We start from the raw sequence: 27,238 nt of genomic DNA, 5'->3' as shown, positions 1-27,238 counted from the left end.
TACTTCTGTAATAATAAAAAAACAGTAACAGTCACTTTAAATTTTATAAAGAGCACATTGGCGTATGTGTTTCCCTGTTTTAAGTCAAGGACACTGTTTCATTATTTATATTTTCTTGGCTGAGCACAAGTTAATAGAATAGTCTAAGAAAGAAGCACATTCAGCATCCACTGTAAAAACAAACAAACAAACAAACAAAACCCCACGATTTAAGGGCAACATCATGTCCACAATTGAGAACTCGGAGCATTCTTTCTTAACCTAGGGGCTTAATACAGCTGTAAGATTGCCAGAATTAAACAAAGCCTCCTAGACACAGCTCTAAAGCAATGAGCACCTGCAACGTGCAAAGAGAACAGCAAATGTAAGCTTTAACCATCTCCTTTGTCTGGAGAAAGTTAAGAGATCTAGGTGCCACAATATGTCAGTTTCGGCAAGCCATGCAGGCAAAATAAAGAAGTTTGTTTTTTTTTTTGGTTTTTCGAGACAGGATTTCTCTGTGTAGCTTTGCGCCTTTCCTGGAACTCACTTGGTAGCCCAGGCTACCCAGGCCTCGAACTCACAGACATCCGCCTGCCTCTGCCTCCCGAGTGCTGGGATTAAAGGCATGTGCCACCACCGCCCGGCAAGAAGACATTTTTTAATGGTCAATTTGACAACACATTTAAAAAGCAAAGAACACTATCACCACGTTGTGTTTTCATTTCCAATTCATGTGACTTTCATATAGAAAAGAAAAGGCTTATAAAACAAAATTTGAAGGTCAATCATTTCATATTGCATTATGCTAAATCAAGTAGCTGCTTTACTACTATATTACTAAATGATTCATAATGTATAGTCTGTTATTTGTGCTTTTTAATTATATCACACAAATATAAAGCCATTACGATGTTATACAAATTAAAACTGTTAGTAGTTTCTTCTTGTTTTGGTTTAATTTTGGATGGTCCTGGGGACCAAAGCTAGGGCCTCATACACACTTAGCTAGTGTTCTTGCACCTAGGGCTTCATAAATGCTTAGCATGTGCTTGCAAACCTAGGCACTCATACGTGTTTAGCATGTGCTTACACACCTATCCTCTCATACATGCTTAGCATGTGCTCTACTTCCAAGCTCCTCTTTCTTCCATTTTCTGAGGGAGTGGCTTTTTTCCCCTGTGGCAATAGGTTTCTATTGCTTCCTTCCACCTGTGAGAGCAACTGAGGAAAAGAGAAATGGAAGAAATTCAAAACCTCTCCCACAACAGGCAGAGTGGCTCACAATTTTAATCTCTGAACTCTAGATGTAGAAACAGAAGGATCTTGAGTCCAAGGCAAGGCTTGGCTACATAATTGCATCCTGTCTCAAATAAACCAAAATGACAAAAAAAGGCCACAAATAAAACCTACTAGTTCTTCTATGGGACTCCACAGTGACATCTAGAACAGATGACTCTTTGCTTAGTATAAATTATCAATGGCTTTGGGAATAAAGTGAGGATTCTGGGAAAACAGGAGAACAGGGAGATGTGAGACAGGAAGAGTCATGATGGGAGAACTGGAATCCACAGAGAGGTGTGGTCAGTGTGAAATCCTCAGGGACTCTTTTGTCTGTGGATTAGTAGGATGTCATTGGTCCATTCCTCAAACCCTCAGCAATGTGTGCTACACACAGATGTTCAGATGGACTGAAGGAAATTAAGATGACAAGGTATGTGTTAACCCTGGTTAGCGCAGAGAAAAAGAAGAAAAGACCCATAGGCCATGAGATGTGTATAAGTAGAGGTGTGGAGGAGGAAACCATGAGTTGCAAATGACCCTAGGAAAGAGCAATGCAATGTTGTAAGGTAAATCTTGGGGAGGGGGATCAATGGAGAGTCCATGAAATGGGTGGGATTTGGTTATTGAGCCACTTTTACATCAATTTCCAGAGGAGAATAACCAACTGACATGTAGGATGCAAAGGTAAAAGTATCAAAATATTCCATGAGTCATATTACAAATAGTGTTTGTAATATAAAGTCTAGGGAAGCACTTGAAAAACTATAAACAGATTTTTACACAACATGCAAGTGCCACCAGTATTTAAATAGAGATTTTAAATAAGCTAATCACAATTATTTTTCCCTACTGAATTCATAAAATAGCTTACCAAATGGAAGTATGACTTTGTCAACAGCTTTCCTAAATAAGTTTAGAATTGCCACCCAATTTATCTTTGATCATAATGAATCCATTCTCAGAGTGACTGAAAACTTTCCATGTATGTTTTAGGCTTACCTTCACATGGTGGATCAGACGCTCAACTTCATTCACTTTGTAGGTCTCCAATCCTAGCTCTTTGGCCAACCGTAAGATACGATTCTGGGTTGGCCCAACATAAGATCCTCCAAGGTCCACATATTTAACATTTTTATTCTGTTTTTCCATGAGAAAAAAATAAAGATGACTGTTTGTAAAAACATTTATAAAATAAAAATTTCTGAAACAAGTAATTAACATTTAACAGGTTATAGATACGTTTGAGTTGCGTTGTGGAAAACTGAGATCTGTTCTCAACTCTTCTTTACTTTATTCATGTGACTTAATCATTAAATCAAACTTTAATTTAAAAGAAAATTGACTACTGAAAAGACAAGACACTTCAGAACCTCTCACTCACAACAGAGCCCAATATCTCTGACTACACCTCAGCCAAACTAGGAATTTATAAATCAGTGACCCCAGAAATGGCATTACTGTCTGTGTTGATTTAATCATTTGCTGTCTAGCCCCCTTCCCCCAAAGGAGTCATTTGCCATGCTAAAAAGAATATTATTCTGTGTGGACAAATAAAATATACTATAGATACACACAATGGAATACTATTCAGATTTTACAAAGAAAGAAATTCTGTCATTTAGCACAACATAGATGCATCTGCAAGACATTATGCTAAGTGAAATAAATCAGAGAAAGGCAAGTTTTATATAGTCGTACTTATATGTGGAATCTAAAATGAGTTAAACTCATAAAAGTAAAGAATAAAATGGTGGGTACTAGAGGTTTTATGGGTGTGGTGTTAGGGACAGAGGAAATGAGGAGTTACTGGTCAAAGCATACAAGTTTCAGTTGCATGGGATGAGTAAGTTTTGAGCTGTAATGCGTAGTGGGATGACACTGGTTCTTAATAATACACTGTATATTTCAAAAGAACTAAAAGTAGATTTCGAGTATGTGGTCACAAACATGTCAAGTGAGTGAGATAAGTTAATTAACTTGATTTAATCACCCACACTGTATATGTATCATACTGTACTTCATAAGTGTAATACAATTTTGATTTGATGTTTAAAAACAAAATAAATTAAAATAGATAAATAAATAACTAACTAAAAGTGAGTCTCCCCATGCACCCCCAAATTTAGTTTGTATGATTGAAATGATTGTGTTAGTTCTAGAGAAGCCTCCAAATTAGGGTTGGGAAGTCCAGACTTCTGATAGTTTTCTTGCTACTACTATAAAACAATCTTCCTCTCCATTTTCCTCCTTCCCATTCCTAGTTCTATGATGTTAAATATGAAGTGAGAAGACTAAAGCAGAGAGAAGAAAGAAAGAGTTGAAAAGGAGATAAATTAAAAGAAGTTTGGGCTAGAAGTGCTACTCATGTGCTTAGCATGTGCAAGTTCCTGGATGGAACATCCTTAGCACTCATAAATGATAATGATGATGATGATGATGATGATGACGATGATGATGATAAAGAAAAAGAGGAGCTATAAGGAAAATTCTGGCATCGTGTTCCCCCCTTAGAAAATCAGTAATGAAGACTTTCAGGGAATATAAAAGTCTAAAAACACAACCCAGCTTCAGACCCATGTTTCTCTTCCCCATCATTAGTGTCTTACCCTAACTGTGTAAGTCCTGCCTCCCACACGATCTCGTGCCTCCAGAACCACCACACTGAGGCCAGAGTCATGCAGAAATTTGGCTGCTGCCATACCTGAAGAAATATAAAAGAAAGCATTATGATTAAATCTGCTACAAGATTGCAGACACACTTCTCATGCTACTGACCAACAAGAAAAGTCACATTCACATGAGCTTTACTATAATACAACTAATGCATAGATAGGAATTTTCTATAGTGGCTTAGATTCTCCATCTAGGAAACCATGTGGTACTTCTAGAAAGAATAAAATAAATTTCATTAGCAGTGACTATCTCACCTAAATAAACATTCCATGTCACTATATCAATAATATGCATATTTTAACAACTAAATTATAGGTCAGACAAGCTAATGCAAATACAGGATCACAATCAAGAACATTCGTATGCTGGAGCCAAAAAGGTCCAATGGCAGCTACATACTCCATTGGAAGTTTAACTCTAAGAAGCAGCAATGTGGGAGAGAGCCAGTCTTCAGCACCTATAAGCAGGTCTTGGGTTTACTGGGAAATGGACTTTTGGAAGTTGACAAAAATTTTAAAGCTAAGGTCATAAAAACTGACCCTTTATACATCTTAATTTCATATATACCTGATCACTGATCAGATATACCTGATTGGACATGCTTGATCATGCCTGATCAAGGATGAAATCACCTCATCCACGTACTTTAATTATTCATTTAGTCAGAATTATTCATTGAGTACCTGTGGATAGTCTTTTGTCTAACACATGGTCTAATGTTTTAGCTCTTAAATCCTTGCACTCTTTTTTGTGAGGTGACTTTTGAGAGAGAAGTTTTTTCTTTTACTGAAAATAGATTTTCTTCACATACTATATCCTGATTATGGTTTCCTCTCCCTCTACTCTTCCCAGTTCCTCCCCACCTCCCCTCCTATCTGAATCCACCCCTGCTCTGTCTCTCAGTAGAAAACAAACAAGGCCCTGCATCTTTAAAATCACTCTTGGGATATGGCTGCGATTCAGAGGTACGTCATTTGCTTAGCATGTGGGAAATCCAAGGTTTCTATCCATAGCATTGCCGAATATAAAAATACAAAATAAAAGCATTCACAGAATTTAGCAAGAGCTGCCTCCAAGAACAGATGCTCTTACAGTAAATTGAATTTACTTACTTGCTTCATGGGACCAAACAAAATCAAAGAAATGTCAAAATGCTACTGTGCCGTACACACCTCCTTTACTGCCTTCCAAAAATAATGACTATGTGATGTTGGGCCCCACTACTGCAACACACCTAATGCTCACTACATTTAAATACTGTTGTGTTTCCTTGTATTGATTCATGCTGGAGTGTAGTTTAGTGGTAGAGTACTTTCCTAGCTCACCTGAAACCCTAGGTTCTATCCCCAGCAATGCTAAAAAGATAAAAGGGAGAACTTAAAGTACATTGGTTTAATAAGCGCATTCCAACAAACTAGTGAGCTAAGGTTCTTTGATAGCATCATTTTATGTCTGAGATACATAGAGAGTAAATGAAAAAGCCAGTTCCTTTCTAGCATCTGTGTTTGACTCATGGCCAGTCTCACCTCTGATGACATTTCTCAATGTGTGTTACAGTGAGAATCCCCCACTTTTTTTTTTTTTTTTTTTTTTGGTTTTTCGAGACAGGGTTTCTCTGTGTAGCTTTGCGCCTTTCCTGGAACTCACTTGGTAGCCCAGGCTGGCCTCGAACTCACAGAGATCCGCCTGGCTCTGCCTCCCGAGTGCTGGGATTAAAGGCGTGCACCACCACCACCCGGCGAGAATCCCCCACTTTTAAGGATAGTTTTTGCTTTATCAGGATCAACATGTTTTGAAGACACACTTGAATGTTTTGGTTTGCTAAGAATTCATTGAACATAATCTGAGTCTGAATGAAGAATCACAATTAGCCGAAGCTTCAGCCCGCATCTGGCAGTGATTTTGACAGAAGAAACCCATTTTCCAGAGGCGCTGAATTAATATTTTATTGTTTGTCTTAATGTATCTTTCCATCCCTTTCCCCAGAGGCAGGGTCAAGTCTTCCAGTTGGTGGCAGAGTAAGGTCCCAAAGTCCATACTACAAGCAGCCAACCTATAGCACAGAAGCATCCCATGACTCAGTTTTAGGAATGCAGGGCTTGGAGTTTTAACTCCAATTTCCCAGTTTTGCCCCCATAACAGGAAAAAAAAATAAGCACTTTCTACTTAAATTCAGAATTGCAGACCTTTTTCTTATCAAGCATCAGCCCAAGACATCAAACAACATGCAGCCATAGTAACAGCTGTTTTCAGTGAGTTCACATAAACCTCTGCAGCATGCCGAGGCTTAAACAAAAGAATTGAGAAGGAAATATAGCCGGGTGGTGGTGACACACGCCTTTAATCCCAGCACTCGGGAGGCAGAGACAGGCAGATCTCCGTGAGTTCGAGGCCAGCCTTTGGCTACCAAGTGAGTTCCAGGAAAGGCGCAAAGCTACACAGAGAAACCCTGTCTCGAAAAAACCAAAAAAAAAAAAAAAAAAAAAAAAGAGAGAGAGAGAGAAGGAAATATAGCATTACTCACAGACACTCACATATGAGATTCCACTGTCTTTTAGTGAATACAATTACTCAATAGTATCTGATGAAAAGCTTAAAATTATTAAAGCAAACCACCAATAGAGTTCTCTCTACCTGTACTGCATTATAATTATAAATAGAAAATGACGAAAACATTCTTAAACAACATGTAAGTATGTTTTTGGAAATCCCTTGCATTTAATTTTACTTATGTTAAGAGTTCTTGGGAGGAACATTCAAAATGTCTGTTAAGCATCAACTGACAAAAAAAAAGAAAATTAAAAATACAAAAGTTTATTTAACTAGCACAAAAGTGGATGGCTTAAGGGATCATTGAATTTTTGAAGGAGAGAATTGGGGGTACTTAGGAAACTTAGCAGTCAGAGTCCAGTCAGGATGTGATTAAGATGGTTAAGAAGAGGTACCTGTCAAGGGATAACACAGTGATGACAGATAAAGAGCCAGGAGATTGACTACTCAAACAATAAGCAAATGCTAGCTCTCCAGAGTTTCCTGGCTCAAAATGTATTATTTCTCATGTGTTCCTTTTCATGTTGGGTTTGGAACCTTTCAAACATTTGCCATTGAAACAAAATATGAGAAATGGTACATTCTCTGAGAAGGCTGGAAATGTCCATGTTTAATAAATTGTATGATAAAACTTTTCATAAATTAGCAGCAATATTGGTCCTGATACCACTAGACAGTATACTTGGCCCTGATTAGACATGAAGCAGCTTCTGAATATAATATAATAATATTTTTAAGGGATCCATATTACCAGCTACCACCTAAAATATGGAGCACTTAGTTTTGTGTTCAATGTTTTCCACAAAGGTTGAGAAATATTTTTATCCTCAATTTCAACAGCCAGACAGGTTACATAATTAGTAAATTGTAGAAGCAGAGTTGAAACCAAAACCTCACCTCTTAGCCACCATTCTTGGTCCAAAAAAGGAAAATTAAAAATATAATAACTTGATATACCAGTCCTCACAAACTATCTGAAAACATTCTGCTCTCTATCTAAATATTAAGAATCACACACAAAAAAAGTTTTCTTTCTTAACAGATATTTGACTTTTGAAAAGGATTCAAAAGCAAGCTTATCATCACTGTGTACTCCTACAAGGTTAATGAAACTTGACTTTAATATTCAGGGTCAATTAATATTTCACAAAAATAGATATTTGATTCTTTTAGAAGTAGTCTACACAGGCCCTTAAGACACAAATAATAGAAATATATTTCTAATGCTATGAAATTACAGAAAGATTGCATTCTGCCAGGCCTAGTGGCAGGCTTGTAATCGCAGTGATCTGAGGGCTGAGGCAGAAGGTTCACAAGTTCAAGGTCAACCTCACAGTGAGACCATGTCTCAAAAAATTAAAAACAAATAAATAAAAAAATACTGCATTTCTCTGGTCAAGTAGCTTATGATAAAAATTTTTCAGCATACCAATGATCGTGGATATAATTAGATACTGAAATTATTCTAAAGACCTACAAATCAGTGGCATGCAGCATCATTAGCATTTCTGTTTCCAGTTTGAAGCTGTAGAAAATAGCTTGAGTTAGATTCTGAGGGAGACTGTGAAACTGCAAGAATCGTGAAATCAGAATCCCCATCTACCTTGTTCTTTGTTTTGCCAATGTGTTTCATGCCTTTCAGATTAATCTGTGATATTTAACAAACTTTTACACTTCAAATAGGAAATTAATTGACTTGGAAGTAATATAAAACATCTGTACTTTATTATTACATAAAGACTTTTTCCAGTCTAAAGTTACCAAAAAAGAGAGAGAGTGCAACAATCCTGGTAACCAAAATTGACAATGAAATTCATAGTGCCTCAAAGTACCTCTAACCTTGTAACCCTGACACATGATATAGGCATTCCCTTAGGATTTATAAAAGTAATAATATTCAAATAGCTCTCATCACCTCAGTCACTTCTGACAAAGCAGTGTGGTTTTTTTTTTGGGGGGGGGGACTCTGGTTGGAGGAAGTGAGGTGGTTCGAGATAGGGTTCCTCTGTGTAGCCTTGTCTGTCCTGGAACTCAGTCTGTAGACCAGGCTGGCCTTGAACTCTGCCTCCCGAGAGTTGGGATTAAAGGCATATGCAACCACTGCCTGGGCAAAGCAATAGTTTTATGAGGAAATTCTAGAAATAACCAAACAATCTCCTGATCAAAGAACTGGAGTTCTTTGATGTCTCTAAAGAGAATGTTTTTTAGTTATTTAACACAAATATACCCCAAAGAAGGTCTGGAGTAAGAAGAAAAACATCCTCTATTAGAAGTCAAATTCCTCAAGAGAAAGAGGCATGTGTAGGAAGAAGTCAGATAAAGGCACTACGTAGGTGAAGCCATGGCTGAAACAAGTAAGATTTGAAGCAGTGATTGAGAGCCAGCTTCTCTACTCCAATATGGTAGGCAAATGTAGAAAGTGAAGCACACAGAGGATGAGCAGCACACTGAGCTCATGCAGCTAGCAAGTGGCGGAGCTGGCATTCCAATCTCAGCATGCTGACTCTTAAGTCCCAGTCTCACACGACAAAGTGAAACATGAAGAGGTTATTTAACAGTGAAGCACAGTGAATGTCCCTTTGATATCACCCATCATCTAAGCAAGAGCACAGCTTATTCCTTGCCTTTGAATAAATTACTAAAAAGTATATGTTCCTGGCAGGTAAAGTTCTAAAAGTTCTTCTTTTATGAAATGAATGACATCCACAAAGATGCAAATGGCTTGATTGACAGAATGGGGGCTGGATAGCATTCCTCTTTCCCTGTGTCACCAGGATACCACAGGAGCTTAGAAAGCTCATTTCCGGGAGGATGATAAGATGGTGATTATCTATGGTTGCTATCTCTCTGTGCCAGGACACAGTTGATGCTTAAATGTGTTTGTTGAATGGTTGTATTTAATATCCTTAAACAAAGATGACTCTTAATAGAAATGACTTTTAGATACAGTAATAAATGGGTATTGTAGTATCTAAGCTTTTTCACATGATCTAATAAACTAAAATATTTAGATATATCGAAACATTTCTTTTTGTTACACCAAGTATGGTAAGACACCTCTGGCCTTTTGCAAAAGAACACGAGACAGTCAAATCATAATAATAAGCACCTCATATTTGTACAGTACTGCAGTTTCCAACACTCCCACACATTTGACCTTCGAGAAGGTCGGGATTATTGTGTCCATTTCTTACATTAAGAAATGGAGACTTGCTCCGAGTTAAACACTCAGTGAAGGCAGAGCTGGATCTGAAATATTGCTCTGTTTCTAGGTCCGATGTGTTCACCATTAGCCATAGTCCTTCCCATAACAAAAGGCTTTCACTGTGGAATTCTTGAAACAGGCAGATTTTAATTAAAATCAGAATGTTTCTTTTATTAACTATCTTGGAAAGAATATCTTGATAAAAAATCATCTGTAGTCTGCCAGTATTCAAAGCTTTGGGACATGTTCCTTGGGGAGGGATCCAAATATATTTGGAGCAAGAAGTACACATTGAGAAGAGCTTAGACCAAATGGTTCCTCGTATTTTATTCAGAATGACTCTTCCCTGGCAAGATACCCATTACAATTTGGGACAATATTGAAACAACACCGACCATACATACACACATATGTTTACCACTGAGAAACAAAGTCGAGAATGATGTTATTCACATCTTCTCTACCCGCCCCCTGCTCACACACAGATAAAAAGACAGATTCTAAATCTTCTTGGAATGGTAGCAACCTTTGCCCTGTTTTCTCCAAGACATTCAAAATACATAACACAAAAACAAAGAGCAATGGCTGGTATGATACAGGAGACCTTCAGTGAAGCCTCAGGCCATGGAGTGATTTATGTCCTTGAAAGGGATAAAAAGCATCAAGCTCCCACAAGTTGCCATAGAAACCTTTTTCCAGATGCAGCTGCTTCGAGATACTCGAATGAGATTGTCTGCAAAGACCTTTCAGAATATACCTAAACCCATAAAAATGATTTCTTCATCACATTTTATATGCAAATGATGGCATTTTTAGGAAATGTCAGCCATCATAATGAGTCTTGTTTCATAAAGAAGCATTAGTCTTTACCCTTTGTTGTTTGAAAGCAGCTGAGTATCTTTTGTGCCTTACAATTGCACTAGACAAAATGTATTACTACTTTACCTCCATACTATCTTCCAAGAATAAAGGAAGCACACCCAGAAATTACAGATTCTCTTTCTCAAGTATATGTGAATTATTTATCTTTAAAACCAGTCAATAGCTTTTAATTAACCTGCTTCAAATCTTCTGCAGAATTAGATTAGAATGTGTAGGAATAAATACATCCTTCTGGAAAACAGTTATGGCTTTTTGTTTGTTTGTTTGTTTGTTTGTTTGTTTGGTTTGGTTTTTACTCTGAGTATGGTGGCACACACAATCCTAACACTCATGATACTGAGGCAGGAGGATCTTGAGTTTGAGGCTTGCAAGACCCAATATCACACAAACAAAAAAGTGAGAACCACTTTTTGGCTCCTTTTGCTTTATTTATTATTGTGGTGACTCAGGTAGTGGTGTTGAGGATGGGACTCAAAGCCTCATACATGCTGGCTGCATCCCTAGCCTTCAAACAGTTTTAAGCATAAAAGAAGTTTCCTTGATGATGGCCTGAGGACAAAAGTTCTGTGGCTACAGTCTGGTCCTCCTATGGATTACCAATACAATTTTTAGAATTGTAAGCACCTTTAAGGCAGAATACAATACTGGAGAGCTGTCACACTCCTTGATACTCATACTTTTAGACTCAGATCATTTCTCAAATAAGTGGTTGTCACAAATGGTATGAAGAAGGTCAGAAGTCTACTTCTCCCCTTCATCAGACATGAGATGATGAATTAAGAATTTTAGAAAATAATTAAACATAAGCATGACCAGAGGAAAGAAATCTGAGTGTGATATAAAGAGTGAATGGAAGAAACAAAGTTACTCTTGGGCCACATGGCCCTCCCTCTACTTTGAGGGGCCTGGATAACTGTGTTCCTTTGCCTGTGGATTAAGCTTAAGAGGACTGACTAGAAATGAAGGCAAACCTTACTACTCTCCTGCAGTACAAGCTCTTGGCTCAATGGGCTACTTTCTGACTGTATAACCGTGGGCAAGTGCTTACTTCTTGGACAGCTCTTCATTTTCTCACAGGATGATGTGATTAGATGGGGCTCCTTCTTGTCTGTGATTAAATCCAATCACACAGGGTATCTCATTATATAGGTGGTATCCCCATGACCCCAAAGCATGTGCTCTGTAAAACTTAAAATTTGGGTGACATCCACAGATGTGAATGTAACATATAATATTTGTGCTCCTAGAGAATGAGAATGGACGATTTAAACAATTTTGTTTAGGGAAAAATGTATGAAAATAAGGGTGAAATATCATACCTATGATTTATTTTGAAATGCATCTACAGACAAGAGGGGTTCATATGGACAGAGGAATGGAGAAACAGAATAGACACAATGCATAATGCAAATGCAGCAAAAACATTCATTGCAGAATCTAGTTCATTAGGCATATGAGCATTTGCTATATAATTCTTTAAAATTTTTCATAGTAAGGAAATTCTGGGGAAAATTTAAATTAGCTTTTATTCAGCTGCATTTGTCAGAGACTTAAATTAATGTATCACGCAACTCCACTAGGATACATATTTGCTATTTATGTACTTTTTATGTAACATTTCTTTATAATATGGGGGAATAGAGGGTATATGCTGTTTTTATAAGAACAGAAATTTCTTATTACATATTCTGGAAAACACACCTAAAATAATTGGTCCATTTGGATCATGTGGCTAAAATTGGTGATGCGTTTGTCAAAAAACTTCCTGTCAAGACAAATATCTTCTTCCTTGATTTGTGGTGTATTTCAATGAGACAGCACTTGCCTAGGACTTAGGACATCCTGGGTTCCATCACTAGTACTGCAGTAACAAAATAGCCCTTCCTTCCTTCCTTCCTTCCTTCCTTCCTTCCTTCCTTCCTTCCTTCCTTCCTTCCAACAGTCTAAATACTCTCCACACCATTGTCCTTCATCTACATGCTGAGGAGGAGTTCATGTCTAAATCATGTCTTGCCTCTAGAAAATGACAAAACTCAACAGGAAAAGTAAAAGTGCAGGGGAAAGGGTAAATATGAAGTGTAGTTATAGGGTACATAATACTCGTTCAGTTAACGACAAACCACATAATATGATGGTGGGTCCCTGAGACTGGATTACCTAGTAATTCTGTTACTACCCGAGATCACATTAAAGAGAATTTTGTGTCACAATGCCCACAATACTGAACAGAAATAACTTAGGCAAGAAAAATATTTGCTTTGGCTCATGGTTTCAGAGGGACCTGTCAATGAGCCCCATGTTTTTGGGCAGAACATCATAGAAGTTTGTGGCAGAGGAGAGATGCTCACTTCTTGGCTGACTAGAGTACAAAAAGGAGACTGGCCATGCTCTGTTAACTTTCATTGTTTTTGCCCTTTATTTAGTCTTTAGCACTCATGGGATGGTGCTATGTGCACTCAGAGTGGGTCTTTCTCCTCTCAGTCACTCTTCTCTGGAAATAGCTTCATAGACACACCCAGTCTCCTAGGTAATTCTAAATGCAGTCAAGTTAACAATGAAGATTGGTCATCACAAGTACGGTTTATAATGTTCTCACAGTTGCCGTAAGTGACTCCATCTTTATTGCTCTTCCTTTCCCCCTTCTCAGACAATGACCTTCACATTGTATTTTTTTTTTTTTCGTTTTTTGAGACAGGGTTTCTCTGTGTAGCTTTGTGCCTTTCCTGGATCTCACTCTGTAGACCAGGCTGGCTTCAAACTCACAAAGATCCTCCTGGCTCTGCCTCCCGAGTGCTGGGATTAAATACATGCACCACCACCGCCTGGCTCACATTGTATTTGTGTGATCTTGCTTATTTTTATAATCTGGTTCTGAGACTGTAAAACTGATCTAAAACTGAAATGTTTCAACCTCAAGATAAAATAATGCTGTCGTAAAGAGTTCACCATCTCATGTCTAGGACAAATAGTCTAGCACAGGATCCTGGGGAAATGCTGATCTTTGTTGCTAGCCCTTAACTTGATCCTCATACAAATATTTAGCACATCCTCAAAGAAATTGAAGATGGTAATTAAGGCATTAATCTTTCTCTTTCCAGACCGAATAAAAACTACTTTCTTTCTCTCCAGTACTCATCTCTTGGGCACTGGAGACGAGAGAGGGCTTCTGAGCCAGAGTGTAGGAAGACAGAAATTGCCCAAGCACACACATTTTAGAGTATGTTCCAATCTTTATCTAATGCATGTTTATATTTGGAAACAGAAGCACCTTGAGTTACAGGAAAAATGAGAAATGGTAACATGGGAATGAAAAATAGTGTGTCCTATGAAGAAAGGAGCAAGAGTTCCTTTTCCTTCTTTTACATCTTTATGATGCAACAAAGGCTGGCCACAGTTAGCAGAGAGTCCAGGACTCTGGAAGGCTTGAGGCAAAACCCTTTGCTGGAACCCTCAGGAAAGGAAAATTTGCTCTCACCTGAGGAGCCATGAGCTAGGTAAAGGACAACCAGATGAGTAAATTGGGGTAGCACACCATTACATGTTGTGGAATATTATTTTAAGATGCGTTACATTAGTTTATGCTGTGGAACATTTGTTTTAGTGATGCAAAGATATGTTGCATTCTTTTATGTTGCATTTGTGAAGTGGTGAGTGGTGAGACCCTCAAAGAGCCCTGTGAAGCTGTGTTACTGTGCCTGTCTAAAATATGTGATTGGTCTAATAAAGAGCTGAACGATCAAAAGCAAGACAGGAGAAAGGATAGGCGGGGCTGACAGGCAGAGAGAATAAATAGGAGGAGAAATCTTGGAAGAGAGGATTGAGGAATGAGAAGAGGAGGAGGAGAGGAGGACTCCAGGGGCCAGCCACCCAGCTACACAGCCAGGCAAGGAGTAAGAGTGAAAGTAAGATATACAGAAGTAAGAGAAAGATAAAAGCCCAGAGGCAAAAGGTAGATGGGATAATTTAAGAAAAGCCGGCTAGAAATAAACCCAGCTAAGGCCAGGCATTTACAAGTAATAATAAGCCTCTGTGTAATTTATTTGGGAGGTGGGTGGTGGGCCCCTCAAAGAGCCAAAGAGTAAAAACAACAATAATAATTACAAATAGCAGGTGTATTTCCTCCACCTCTCCACCCAAACTCATACCTTGAAATTCAGTACCCTTAGAACCACAAAATGTAACTTTATTTGAAGCAGTCTTTATAGAAATTATCAAATTAAATTGAAGTCATTAGGATAAACTTTAACGCAAACTGAAATGGGAAATTTGCACACAAAGACATGTACAAAGAATACCACACAAAGATGAAGGCAAGGATCAGACTGATGCCCCTGCAAGCCAAGAAGTGTCAAAAATGTCTTAAAAACAGCAGAAGGTAAGGGAGGGACAGGGAAAGAGAGTCCAATACAGGTCTCAGGAGAAACCAACCCTGTCAACACATTGATCTGAATCTGCTCTTTTAAGACATCTCATTTTTGTGCCTTTGTGTACAGCAGTGCTAGGAAACTAAAGTGCACATGCAGCCTTATCATCCATATTAAGTTAACTTTACTGATAACTACCTATTTCGGGACAACACGAAGGTGCAAGTCCTAATTAGCCAGGCTAGGCTGTCTTTTTTTTTTTTATGTTTTCAGGAGTGTTGAGGTGTTAGGGGATGGTGATCAGAGGGGATTCCTAGCAAAAGTTCTGTTTCGGAAGATTTGGATGGCTTGGAGCACTGACCTAAACAGTGCCAGTGTTAGATAAGAAACCTGTTGAGACTCATAGTAACAAAGTTTAAGGATTAGCACTGGAATCCCTAATAAGGAACATAAGAAAATGAGAGGGCTTTACCCTTCAACACTGAACAGGTCAGTAAATAGTAATGAGGGCAAGACAACCATCTGGCACCTAGGAGAGGACTAGAGCCTTCTTGAAATAAACATTTTCAAGTGAGCTATGGCCAAGGTTATATACATTCTATGCTTGCTACAAATTCTGTGGCATTTGTAGAATGTCTTGGGTCTGCATTTCTCATTAAACTCTACTCAAGTTAAATAATTCTCAAAAACATTTATGTAAGTGTTTAACTCACCCCAAATCACTCTGGTGTCAGAACCTCTTCTCCCCTCAGTGCCTTAACAAAGCTATAACAAACTCCGACCTAAGAGGCTCCATCATACCAACTCCAATACTTTGGATCTCTGGGGAATGAAAACCTCTCCAGAATTTGAACTTGACTGGGAATAAACCATTAAGAAAGCATGGGAAAGTCTGACATTTGAGGCCTTAACAATCACTTTTAGACAGAAATCAAAAGAAGTAGGAGAATATATTCTAGCACTAAAACACTGGGCCTAGGAATCACATACCAAGCATTTTCTTCTTTTCAAAAATTTTTTTTCATTCATCTGTTTATGTAGTATAGTTTGTGGGTATGTGATTACCACAGCACATGTGTGGGTGTCAAAGAACAATCTACAGAAGGGGGTTCTCTCCTTCTCGGCCATGTGGGTCCCTGGGATTGAACTCAGGTAGTCACGTTTGGTGGTAAGTGCCTCTGCCCACTGAACCATCTCATTGGCTCAGGTTCTTCTTTGTTTGGTTAAAAAAATGTGTGTGTGTGTGTGTGTGTGTGTGTGTGCACAACTTTCAGAAATCAGTTCTCACCTTCCATTATATGGTTTTCTAGGGATTAAACTCTTGTCTTCGGGGTTTGGCAGGAAGCACCTTTACCTGCTCAATCGTTTTACCAGCCTTTTCCTTTTTAAAATTTATTTATTTATTTATTTATTTATTTATTTATTTATTTATTTATTTCTAGACAGAGTTTCTCTGTGTAGTTTTGGTGCCTGTCCTGGATCTTGTTCTGTAGACCAGACTGGCCTCAAACTCACAAAGATCCACCTGCCTCTGTCTCCCGAGTACTGAGATTAAAGGTGTGCATCACCACTGCCTGGTTTCTTTTTGAAATTTAAATTGACTCATATTAGCACAGTATACTCAAAAAAGGTAACTGTAATACTAGTCCTTAGGAGGCAGAGGCAGGCAGATTATGAATTTGTGTAGCGGAATTTTTTTCCGTGTCCCGCCTGGCCCATGGTCGGGACAAATCTCTCACCCACAGTCCCACAGCCTTTTATAAAATAATCACTCAGAAGCTTGTATTAATTATAACTACTTGGCCATTAGCTCAGGCTAACTACTGACTAGCTCTTACATTTAAACTCAACCCATTTCTGTATGTCACCATGTTTTCCATGGCTTTACCTGTGTGCCATTACATGCTGCTCCCTGGATGGTGAGCTGGCATTTAATAAAACACTGATTGGCCAGTAGCCAGGCAGGAAGTATAGGTGGGATAAAGAGACAAGGAGAATTCTGGGAAGAGGAAGGCTGAGTCAGGAGATACCAGCCCATCATCCAGGAAACAGCATGTAATGGCACACAGGTAAAGCCACGGAAAATGTGGTGACATATAGATTAACAGAAATAGGCTGAGTTTTAAGTGTAAGAGCCAGGCAGTGGTAGGCCTGAGCTAAAGGCTGAGCAGTTTTAATTAATATAAGCCTCTGTGTGTTTACTTGGGTCTGAGTGGCTGCAGACCAGGTGGGACACAGACAAATTTTAGCTACAAACTTGAGACTGGCCTGGGCTACAAAATGAGTTGCAGGCCAGCCTCAGCTACAGAAAGAGACCCTATTTCAGAAAACTACAAAAGGAAAATACAATAGTGTATAGACCTTGTAAAGTGCACAGACTCATGCTCAGTGTCTTGCATACTAGTGTGTACATGTATGTACACATGTATGCACTAAATGTATGAACACTCTACAACTATGAGCAACATACATGCCCATGATCTAGTGTCTTAAAATGCAATTAGGCCAGTGGATGTAGGGCCTTCTCTGTCACCAGCATCCACTGTCAGCACTAACTAGAAAGTGTCACCAGCATGCACTGTCAGCACTGATTACCCTGTCCCTCAACATTCCCCATTCTGGGATATCTTGACATAAATTCAGAGTTGAGCAAGGCAACAGTCTAAAAATACTTCCCAGAAGTGATTCCCTGCCTGACAATGTCCTCAGCCTTCTTGAGAAAGGAAACATACTCTCTGGGTGCAAAGACTAGTTTCTTCCCCATCCCTCAGTGCTTTGCAAGCTACTTTCACATCAATTTTCTCAACTCCTAAGTACTAGCCCCAATTGTCTGGCCTTGCCTCAAAGTTATAAAATTAGAAGTTCTGGTGAGATCTGCTCCTTCAGTTTGCATTCCAAGTCAGGTTTTGAAAATAACAAAGGTTTTAGGAGTAGCAGGGTAGTGCAAGTAAAGTGTGAAAGATACAGCAGTGAAACACCAGCCGTGAAGATGAAGCAAGATTAAGAAGGTGTGTCCTTAACAACAGTGCTATAATGAACTACTCAGCCACTGGAAAGGCAGCCCCAACATGTGAGAGACTTGACCTTCTGAGTGCTGCTTTGGAATTGCTCTATGCTATCATCTGGGCCTCATCTCATTATTGGAAATGTGGCTTCATCAGAGGAAATGATTTCCAAGAGTCCTTACTAATTCCAATCAACTCCCTACATGGCTTTAAAGATGATGATTCTTCCTGTCCCTTCATGGAGCTCGTTGTCAAGTCATTAAAAAAATGTCTAGTTTAGGGGATATTTACAAGTTAAGGACCAACAGATATGCTGAAACCAGTAAACAATCAAATAGCATCCAATATTCTCCAAATTTCTTCATTTCTTACATAGACTCAGTCATCTATTTAGGAGTTCAAACCTATAACTCAGGCTTTATCGTTGAGTCTTGCTGGTAACCCTTATCCCATTGCACCCAAAAAGTATGACCCAGCTCCTGTCAATGTCTCTCTTCTCTTGTCTCTTCTGTAGTACTTGAGTGAAAACCAGGTTTTCATGCTTGGTAGTCTTGTGACACTGAGCCACCTACGTGTGCTTCTTTCCATACCACGTACTGTTTAGCATTCCCACCTCACCTCCCAAACACAGCTCACCTGCCACCTCCTCTAGTCCTAAGTTTGCTCTCAGCAGCGCACAGTGTCTCTGGATCCCCGTGTTTCTGCAGTAGTGAGTACTTCACCCGCAAGAAGAAAGACCAGACCCCAAAGGAGGCATGCTGAAGTGGTGTATGTTCTAAATTCACAGGTATCTCTGGGGGAGATGTAAAATTTTAAACTTTCAACTAAAATTAGTTTTGGAAAGAGGCATTTCCTGTTATTTCATACCACCAGACTGGTGATAGGTTGAAATCTTTCCAGTTGGTGGTTTGATAAAAGATTTAACAGAAAAAAAGCCAAAACAATCTGGCAATGTTTGTGAAGACAAAAGGTCTCAAATGGAACACAGATGAAATTAATTGGGCTTTTATTAAGTTTGACTCTTTTTTTTAGAGACTAGTATGCTTTATGAAAAAAAGGTAATTCTCACTCTCAGTTGTCAGGCCCAGCATCAGAGGAGGGACAAAAATGAACACTTCCACAATGATCTAGGGGAAAACATCCATGACCGTCTGGGTAAATTACTGCAGGGGTGTCTGGAGCTGAGATCCAACTTGCCATTCATGTTAGAACATCTGCTTAGCTCAAATTCAAAACAACCCTAAGTGCACTCAGAAAATCTAGATGTCCTTCTGAGTGGTGGTCCCAAACCCCTGCCAGTCCAATGGTCTTAATTATGTTAAGGTGACTTCTCATTGTTTCCAAAAGAAAACTTTAGCATATTTTTAAAAATTAGACAGATCTCACATTCTGTGTCCTCTACTGATTTGTGATCAAATCATTATCTATTCTTCTATTATTTTTATTGATTATTTGGGAATGTCATATCATGCACCCTGATCGTAATTAACAGGCCTTCAGGTGGCAGCCCTGACCACCGGCATCTGCGTGGGCTTGGGTGGTAACAGGGGCATGGACATCAACATGATCCTTGGTTGGATCAAGATCACTGACCCACTCATGGCCCTCAATGTCTGCCTGGACCATGAGCCTCAACATGGCCTCCTGTGGTTACACAAGCCACTCACATCAGCATGGCTCCCTGAGGAAGCAAAGCCAGAGGGTATCACCAAGGCATCAGGCAGTGGCACAGACTGCATATGTCCACATGGTTCTCAGACTTTGTCTAGACCTGGGGCAGCAACATGGACCACCACCACCAACATGGCCTCTTGTAGCATGACAGGCACAGTGGTCCTTCAAGGGGTCCAATCTAGAAAGTGAACCTTTCCACATCCTCTGTTGTCACCCAGAGTCAGGGGGATCCTACAGCCAGGGGCAGGTTCAGGGACTGAGTTTGTGCCTGCTTAAGCTCCAGGCTATTGCACACCATCCGGCCAACCCTATTAAGCAATGACAGCATGTAGACTTCAGTCCTCTCTCACACTTATTACCACCATCATATCTCCAGTTCCCCCTCTCTCCCTAGCACATTCATCGGTCTGTTTTTCTATCTTTCCTAACTCTCCACCACATATTTGTTCATTATAGTGGTGTCTGTCCACCTGGGGCCTTGAGGCCATGGCAGCACTTGGGTCAATACCTATTTTTAGACCTCAACTTGCAGATCTATTTAAAGAGTGAAAATGTTTGCCCCTAACTTATCAAGTAGTTGTGGAAAAGGACACAATATACAACCTAGCATCATTGCATGGCAAATACCCAAGAAATACCTATGAATTTTCAAGGAGTCTAATACCTTAGAAAACACTTGACTTGGAAATAGGAAGAATTAGGTTTCAAATTCATCCTGTCTCTTACATACTATGAAATCTTGAACAAATAATTTATTTACTTCTCCCAATTCAAATTTATAAAATGAGGACTACAGAGAGGCAGTTTGGCTGTCCTAGATTGTTTTCTATTGCTTTGATAAGCGTTGACTTGAGGAGGAAACTAGATAGCTAGAAGCCTGAGCCATTAGGCCAAACAGTTTAAATAATATAAGTGTCTATGTGTTTATTTTATAAGTGGGCTGTTGGACTGCTGGGATTTGGCGGGAGCTGGAGAAAAAACTCTCCAGCTACAAAGTGAAGCATAACTAAGGAAGATACTGGGCATCAACCTCTGACTTCCAAAGACATGCACACATATATGCGTGCACAACCACACACATGCACAAACCACATGAACATATATAAACACCACATATATACACAAAAGTTGACTAATTAATAAGCTAATTATTTAGTTAATAACCAATAAGCCAACTAAACGAATGCCTGTCTTTGAAGTACTGCTAAAGATAAGTAATTAGTGAAGGATAAAACAGAATGGAGTACTGGTACAGAGTCAAGGATGACTCTTCCTTAGAAGAAAGATTTGTCTTTAATGCCCAACACATGATATCAAGGGTAAGTGTGTTACAACATGTTGGAACAATTACTGCAAAGGTTTTAGGAGGAGAAGAGCCTTTGCTTGCTCAAAGAACAGAAACAAATGTCTGCACATACTTGTATTTTTAAGTACTTTAAACAAACTCTTTGCACTCTAAAGCTTTGGGCACAGTTCTAAACTGTCATATCAGTTAGCATTGGAACTTGAAATGTGAAAGCATGTACAATGGGAAGGCAGCCCCATTCCACCTTGTTGAAGGCAGATGTAATCCAGATCTCAGGAGCCTTCAGTTCTTGACAAATTCTTCCTAGATGAAGAAACAAGTCTTTTGCCAACTGAAAATGGTGGTGTCACCACTCCCACACAAAATTGCAAAACCAATAAATACTTACCAATTTTCACATTTGTCGACTTGGCAAAACTATACAGAGAATTGGAAATCAGCTTAGTGAGGTCAGGTTTTGTTCTTTTTCTTTCTGCAGCATTGGGGATGGGACTCAGGGCTTCGTATATGCTAGGCAAGAAGTCAACTATTGACCCATGTAACTAGTCCTAAAGGTGGCTTTTGAAACTACTGAGTTTCCTTCAAAATTATATAAAAGTAGTAGACTCATAATATAAATTATACATATAATAGTACTACACAAAAAATTCAAGGAATCCTACTTATCAGATTAGGGCATTTTAATTGCAGTATCAGGCATCACCCTGTGGCTATTGTCCATACACCTGGATATGAAAGCAATACATTAGCTGTGGTCAGAAGCCTCATAGAAACAAGTGTATGAAGTTTAAGGCTCTGGCAAGTTGAAAAAGAAACTCAAAGGCTTGACTAAGACAATTTGAATGTTAGCTACCTGTTAGTACAGAAAGATAAATAAGAGCTGGTTTATTCAAAATGAAGGATGGATTCTATCCCATGCTCCAATTGCAAACAAGTCAAGAAAAGGAGTGAATAAAAGTCATTCTCCCAGAAAATATAATTGAATTATTTATAGAGCCAAGAAAAATGTTTGAGTTTTCTAGTAATTAAAAATGAAAAAGCAACATTCTCACCTCTCAATTTGTGAATATCACTTTCATTCTCAATTTGATAAAGATAAAAAAGATGATATTAAAAGCTCCTAAGAGTGAAACAAATAAGCCAGAGGAGTAAATGGGAAAGCTCATAGAAAAGCAATTTAGCAGGATGTGTCAAAAGTCTTAAACTCTTAATATTTTAACACCAGACATAATTACTTTATGATTCAATATTTAAGGAAAGACTACCAAATATACAAAAGTAATTATTCCTGAATATCTTTAGTACAATGTCATTTATAATAGAAACATACACAAATAATGCACAATGGCATATAGCTTAATATTAGGTAATTAAGCCATGGTAAGCTTTATTTGATGTTCTTTACATTATGTTTGTAAAGGTTCTCATAATGTAGACTATGCTTAGTTTGTATTATCTGGAAAAATAGAAAACTGTGTCTAAAATAAATATAAACATGTGACACACACATAGAAAGCCAAAGCAAACAGATGTATGAAGACTAGGAGAAAATATACCCAAATGTGTATATTTAGTTGTTTTTGAATAGTAGAAATTTAACATGAACACATAAAAGTAATTCACCCTAAAGCTGGGGCTGGGGCTCAGTAGTAGAGCATCAACATAGGATAAGTAAGGTCCTGGGTTCCATTATAAGCACGACACACACACAACATCAGTCCACCAATCTCTCAGTAGTTATGATACCATGTGAACAACTTCATTTACTAGACTTTTAGCAGGATGTTTTTACATAAATAAAACTTTTATAAATGTATACATTTTAGAGATCTAAATCAATCATTGAGAGTCACATAATTACAAAACTTCTCTATAAATCACAGCCTACCTTCCTTTACATTAACCTTCCATATTTTCAGGAAAAGGGAAGCAAGTATACTGAAAGCAATTTTCCCCAAAGGTCAACTGAATATCAAGTTAAATTAAAATACATTCAACTACTTGCTATTTTATGAAATTTACTTCAGTGAGAGAATGGAGAAAGAGATACATATTGGTTTTTCAAGGCCAGGAAGTCATTTCCCTTAATTGCTTTTTGTTTAATACCACCAATGTGTCTTTATTAGATTACACTGTAAACTTTGGAATCTAATAGCACTATCTACATTGTGCTTTCTAAACTGATGAATATAATGTATTGTTCACTAGTTAAGGGATTGAACTGGGCTCAAGGTCTGACAGAAATGTCTCAATATTCACATGAAAGCCGTGACTAGGAAAAATGTTTACTGTATGTTAAATATAACATGTAATATGAGAGCTAGAGAGATGGCTTGGCTTGCAGAGAGCCTGGGTTTGGTTTCCATCTTCCAGATGACAACTCACAACCATACCTCTAATTCCAGTTCTGGGAGATCTGTTGTCCTCTTCTGGTGTCAGAAGATACCAGGGTCACCATTTGTGGTGTATATATATATTTGCAGATAAAATATTCATACAGTGTATAAAATTAAAAATTAAAAAACCAAAATGTAAATATTTATTCATGTAAATATATGCATTCTGTGCATTTGTAAGCATACACTTAAATATACATGCAATTATGAACATTTTTAACCCTGGTCTTCATGTGAATGTTGAGGTATTCTATTTATTTTGTAAATATAAATCCATATATATGGTATTTGCACAAATAGACATAAAATATTATTCACCATAAATATGTTGCTGGGAATAATCATTTTTAGTAATGATTATGTTTTACCTTCATTCGTGTCATGGATGTCAATTATGAATGGAAAACTAAAGTATGTCCAATTTTCTATTTAGTTTGCAATTCATTCCTGGAAATTTACCTTGTTTCACATTATTTCCCAGAGCATGATCCAGCAAATAAGCACCTCAAACAATAGATGGATAAACAGTGCTTTGATGAATGGGTTTACCTCTGCCAATGTGTGATTTTATTTGGATTTTGGGCTTAACTACACAATGGAGGTTTAAATTTGATTATTAGGTCAAGACTCAAGATGTCCCAGAGTCAGATTTAAAAGGATGGGAGAGGTGTGGTTTGGCATGGTTCATGGGCACTGTGTCTCTACTTAGCTTTTAGAAAGCTAAGTAAGGTCAGAAAAAGGTCAACCACAGGGCAATATCCTGCCTGAGGAAGCCAAGATGCCTAAGAGTCTTGCCTAGTGAGACTCCCTCAGCCCCAGCCATCTAAGAAAAACATACAGGAGAAACAGACAATCCAGTAATCCAGGCACCTCTACCCAGCTTTTGGAAGTCAGCTGATACAAATTACTTTATAAATATACCTACAAATGCAAGGTATCTGGTAAACTATTATAGATCACAGTTTAATCTTATGACAATGACCTTCAAAAGTTTAAATAGAAAGTTTTCAAATGACCTTGAAATTCACCCTAGGCACATACCCAATACAAATGAAAACATGTCCATTCAATGTGTACAAATGTTCATGGCAACACTGTAATAGCCAGAAAGTAGAAAGATCTTAGGTGTGCATTGACTAATGAATAAAGAAATTATGGGTTAGTCATACTATAGGATATCATTCATCCTTAAAGTGGACTAAAGTATTGATACACACTGAAACATGGATTAACTTTGAAAACATTTTACTAAAGTGAAAGAAGCCAGGCATGAAAGACCATGCAGTGAATGTTTCCATCCATATGAAATTCCCAGCATAGGCAAATCTATTGAGACAGAAAATAAGTTAGCTATTAGAGATGGGGGTAGCAGTGATGGGTAAGAAGTAAGAGGTTGAGGAAATGACTTCTAACATTTTTGTTACCTTCTGAGACACAAAAATATTTAAAAAATTCACATTGATTGCAATCATCACACAGTCCTATGAAACATGTTTAAACACCAATTAATTTGATGTTTTAGATGAGTAAACTGTATGGCAAACTTCAATAAAACTATTATTGAAAAATAGTAAGATGAAATTTTGGAACTTAATATAGTTGATTATTATTGTTATCATTGATTTTTCAGGTTATCCAATGATTTATTTTTTGATTTGGCATTGGTTATTATTTTATTTGTTAAAATGATCACAGGTTTCAGACTGGCCCAGAACTTACTGTGTAGTATTGAACTCTCTATCCTTGCTCAACTCCCTGAGTGCTGGGGTTGTAGAGCATCCCTAACATCCAACCATTTGAAGATCTTAATAAAAGATGTGGTGGCAGGTTTTGATGCCCCATTCTTAATTACCTCAATATACATTTTTATAGGCAACCACTACTTCCTGGAGTCACTGTTACTTACTCTTTGAGGGCTTTCTTGGTGGCTATACATACTGCTGAACCCACTGAATCTGGAGCTCCTCAGTACCTCTGTGGGGATAACTAAAGAGTCTCTCCAGCTCCCAGACAGGACTGAGCTCCAGGCTTGAAATCACACCTGTTGTACAGTTATTCCATGCTTCATTTCTTATTAGTACTGTTGGATTCAGTTCACCAATAAGGCTCTCAGATCCTTCTCAGGGTCTGCTTCTAGGAGAACCCAAACCAAGATTTGCGTTCCTCTTTTTTTCTCTTCTCAAATAATTTTCACAACCACAACTTCCCTTACCAAAGAAGTATGAAATTATAGTTCATCAAGTCTCTAAAGGAATAGTTCTGTAGTTTGGGGTATAACCAAATCAGAGAGAAAGAAAGAAAGAAAGAGAGAAAGAAAGAAAGAAAGAAAGAAAGAAAGAAAGAAAGAAAGAAAGAAAGACCGAAGTTAGACTTTGTTGGTTTGGGTTAACAACACTGAGCATCCCTAAATCATCAGAAGAACTGAAATATAGCTTTACTAGATGACCGAGTCTACTAACTAGCCTTCATGAGAAATGTGGTGGCCTTGGTACCAGGACTTCTGGAGCCACTGTCTATCCTCGAGGGTTCTTACCAGAAAATTCTGGGATCTCAGCCCTACCAGTTCCCAGCATAGTGTAATGAGTGAGCAACTACAACACCCCAACCGAAACACCGTGGATGGCTTCAAGGAAACAGAGTAGGGACTGGAGCTGACAGATGCAGCCAAGGGTTAGTGCATACAGAACCCTGTATACCCTCTAGAGTTTAGTGTCATATTTTCTAATGTACATCATCTTCTTAGTACATAATATAAATTACTTCCTTGATCTACAACTTTTTGGGCTAAATGCATTTCACAACTGAATTTGAGATTTGAGAGACAACATAGTACACAGATACCTACTATAAAATAGTCTCAGCAAGAACTGAGACAGCCGTCATGCAATAGCCTGCACTCTTCAATCTTACATAAACAAGACACATCAATTCTGGTCAGGTTTTGCTGAACACTTTAAATGTTTAGAGCTCTGTGGGTTTGAGAAATACAGATAAGGTGTTATGTCTTCTATTATGGTATCTTGGAGCCATAACTGTCATCAACCGCTGAGGATGTCCTTGTTTTTAAAAATGGGACAAAAGGACTGAGGAAAGTGAGGATATTTCTTTGATTATAAATATAATCTTCTTAGCCCCCTTGGTGGTTGCAAAACAACTGTAAACTAGAAGACACTCTTTAATCTTTAGTAACTCTACTATATTAAAGTAACTCAGAAAAGAAAGCACAGAAAAAGTTCAAATGTAATTCAAAGACCAAAGCGCTAAATTTTATCTCTAAAACAGATTTAAAAAGTCTCATGATGTATCTCAGTGACAGAGTGTTTGTCTAACCCGCATAGACTCTGGGTTACATGTCCAGCACTGCAAGAAACAAAAGACTCAATGAACCAACTGATACTTACTTGTAACCTGCTATGCACCAGGCACTCTACTGCCCTTCCCCCTGAAAATTGCAATAGAGAAGACAAAATAGTATGTGTGGAACAAGGTGTCATGGAAAAGCAGGACTTTGGGGGCACAATATAATTTGCACAGAACTGTCAGATAAAGAGACTCCCAAAGTGGACTTTAATTCAGACGGATGATCAAAAGGTATCTGAGTTTTATTTGAGAAAGAATAAAGGTAGCAAAGAATTCTATGTAGGAGAACAGCTGTATTATTCAAGGACTTGAGGTGAATGGAATAATTTCAGAGCCAAAGAATAAGAAAAGTGTAGATGGTTACATGCTACCTTGTTAATGTGAGCTGCTGAGGTGGGTTGGGAAGGGGTAAGGACCAACAGGTGAAGTAATTAGATTCCTATTTGAATAATTTTGTTTGCTTCTCTTCTGAAAAGAATTGGGTTCCATAACTTAAACAGGGTTTCTTTTGTTTGCTCATTTTACTATTAAAAACAGATTGTTCTTATTCAGTGTAATAA

The 27,238-nt window shown here is 38.2% G+C and overlaps 1 protein-coding gene across 1 annotated transcript in view; it reads right to left on the bottom strand.

Annotated features, from left to right (window-relative positions):
• The window catches only part of Maob (monoamine oxidase B), a 105,205-nt gene that overhangs the window by 57,121 nt on the left and 20,846 nt on the right, over positions 1-27,238 (bottom strand). The window contains exons 2-3 of the mRNA XM_059250538.1: positions 3,870-3,964; positions 2,263-2,400 (exon numbers count right to left, since the gene is read on the bottom strand). Coding sequence (XP_059106521.1) covers positions 2,263-2,400; positions 3,870-3,964 — 233 coding nt within the window. The remainder of the gene's footprint in view (positions 1-2,262; positions 2,401-3,869; positions 3,965-27,238) is intronic.

Source organism: Peromyscus eremicus, chromosome X (genome assembly GCF_949786415.1).
Source record: "Peromyscus eremicus chromosome X, PerEre_H2_v1, whole genome shotgun sequence".
Classification (NCBI taxonomy): Eukaryota; Metazoa; Chordata; class Mammalia; order Rodentia; family Cricetidae; genus Peromyscus; species Peromyscus eremicus.
Note: the sequence above shows the minus strand (reverse complement) of the source record. Positions and strands in the feature narration are given on the sequence as shown.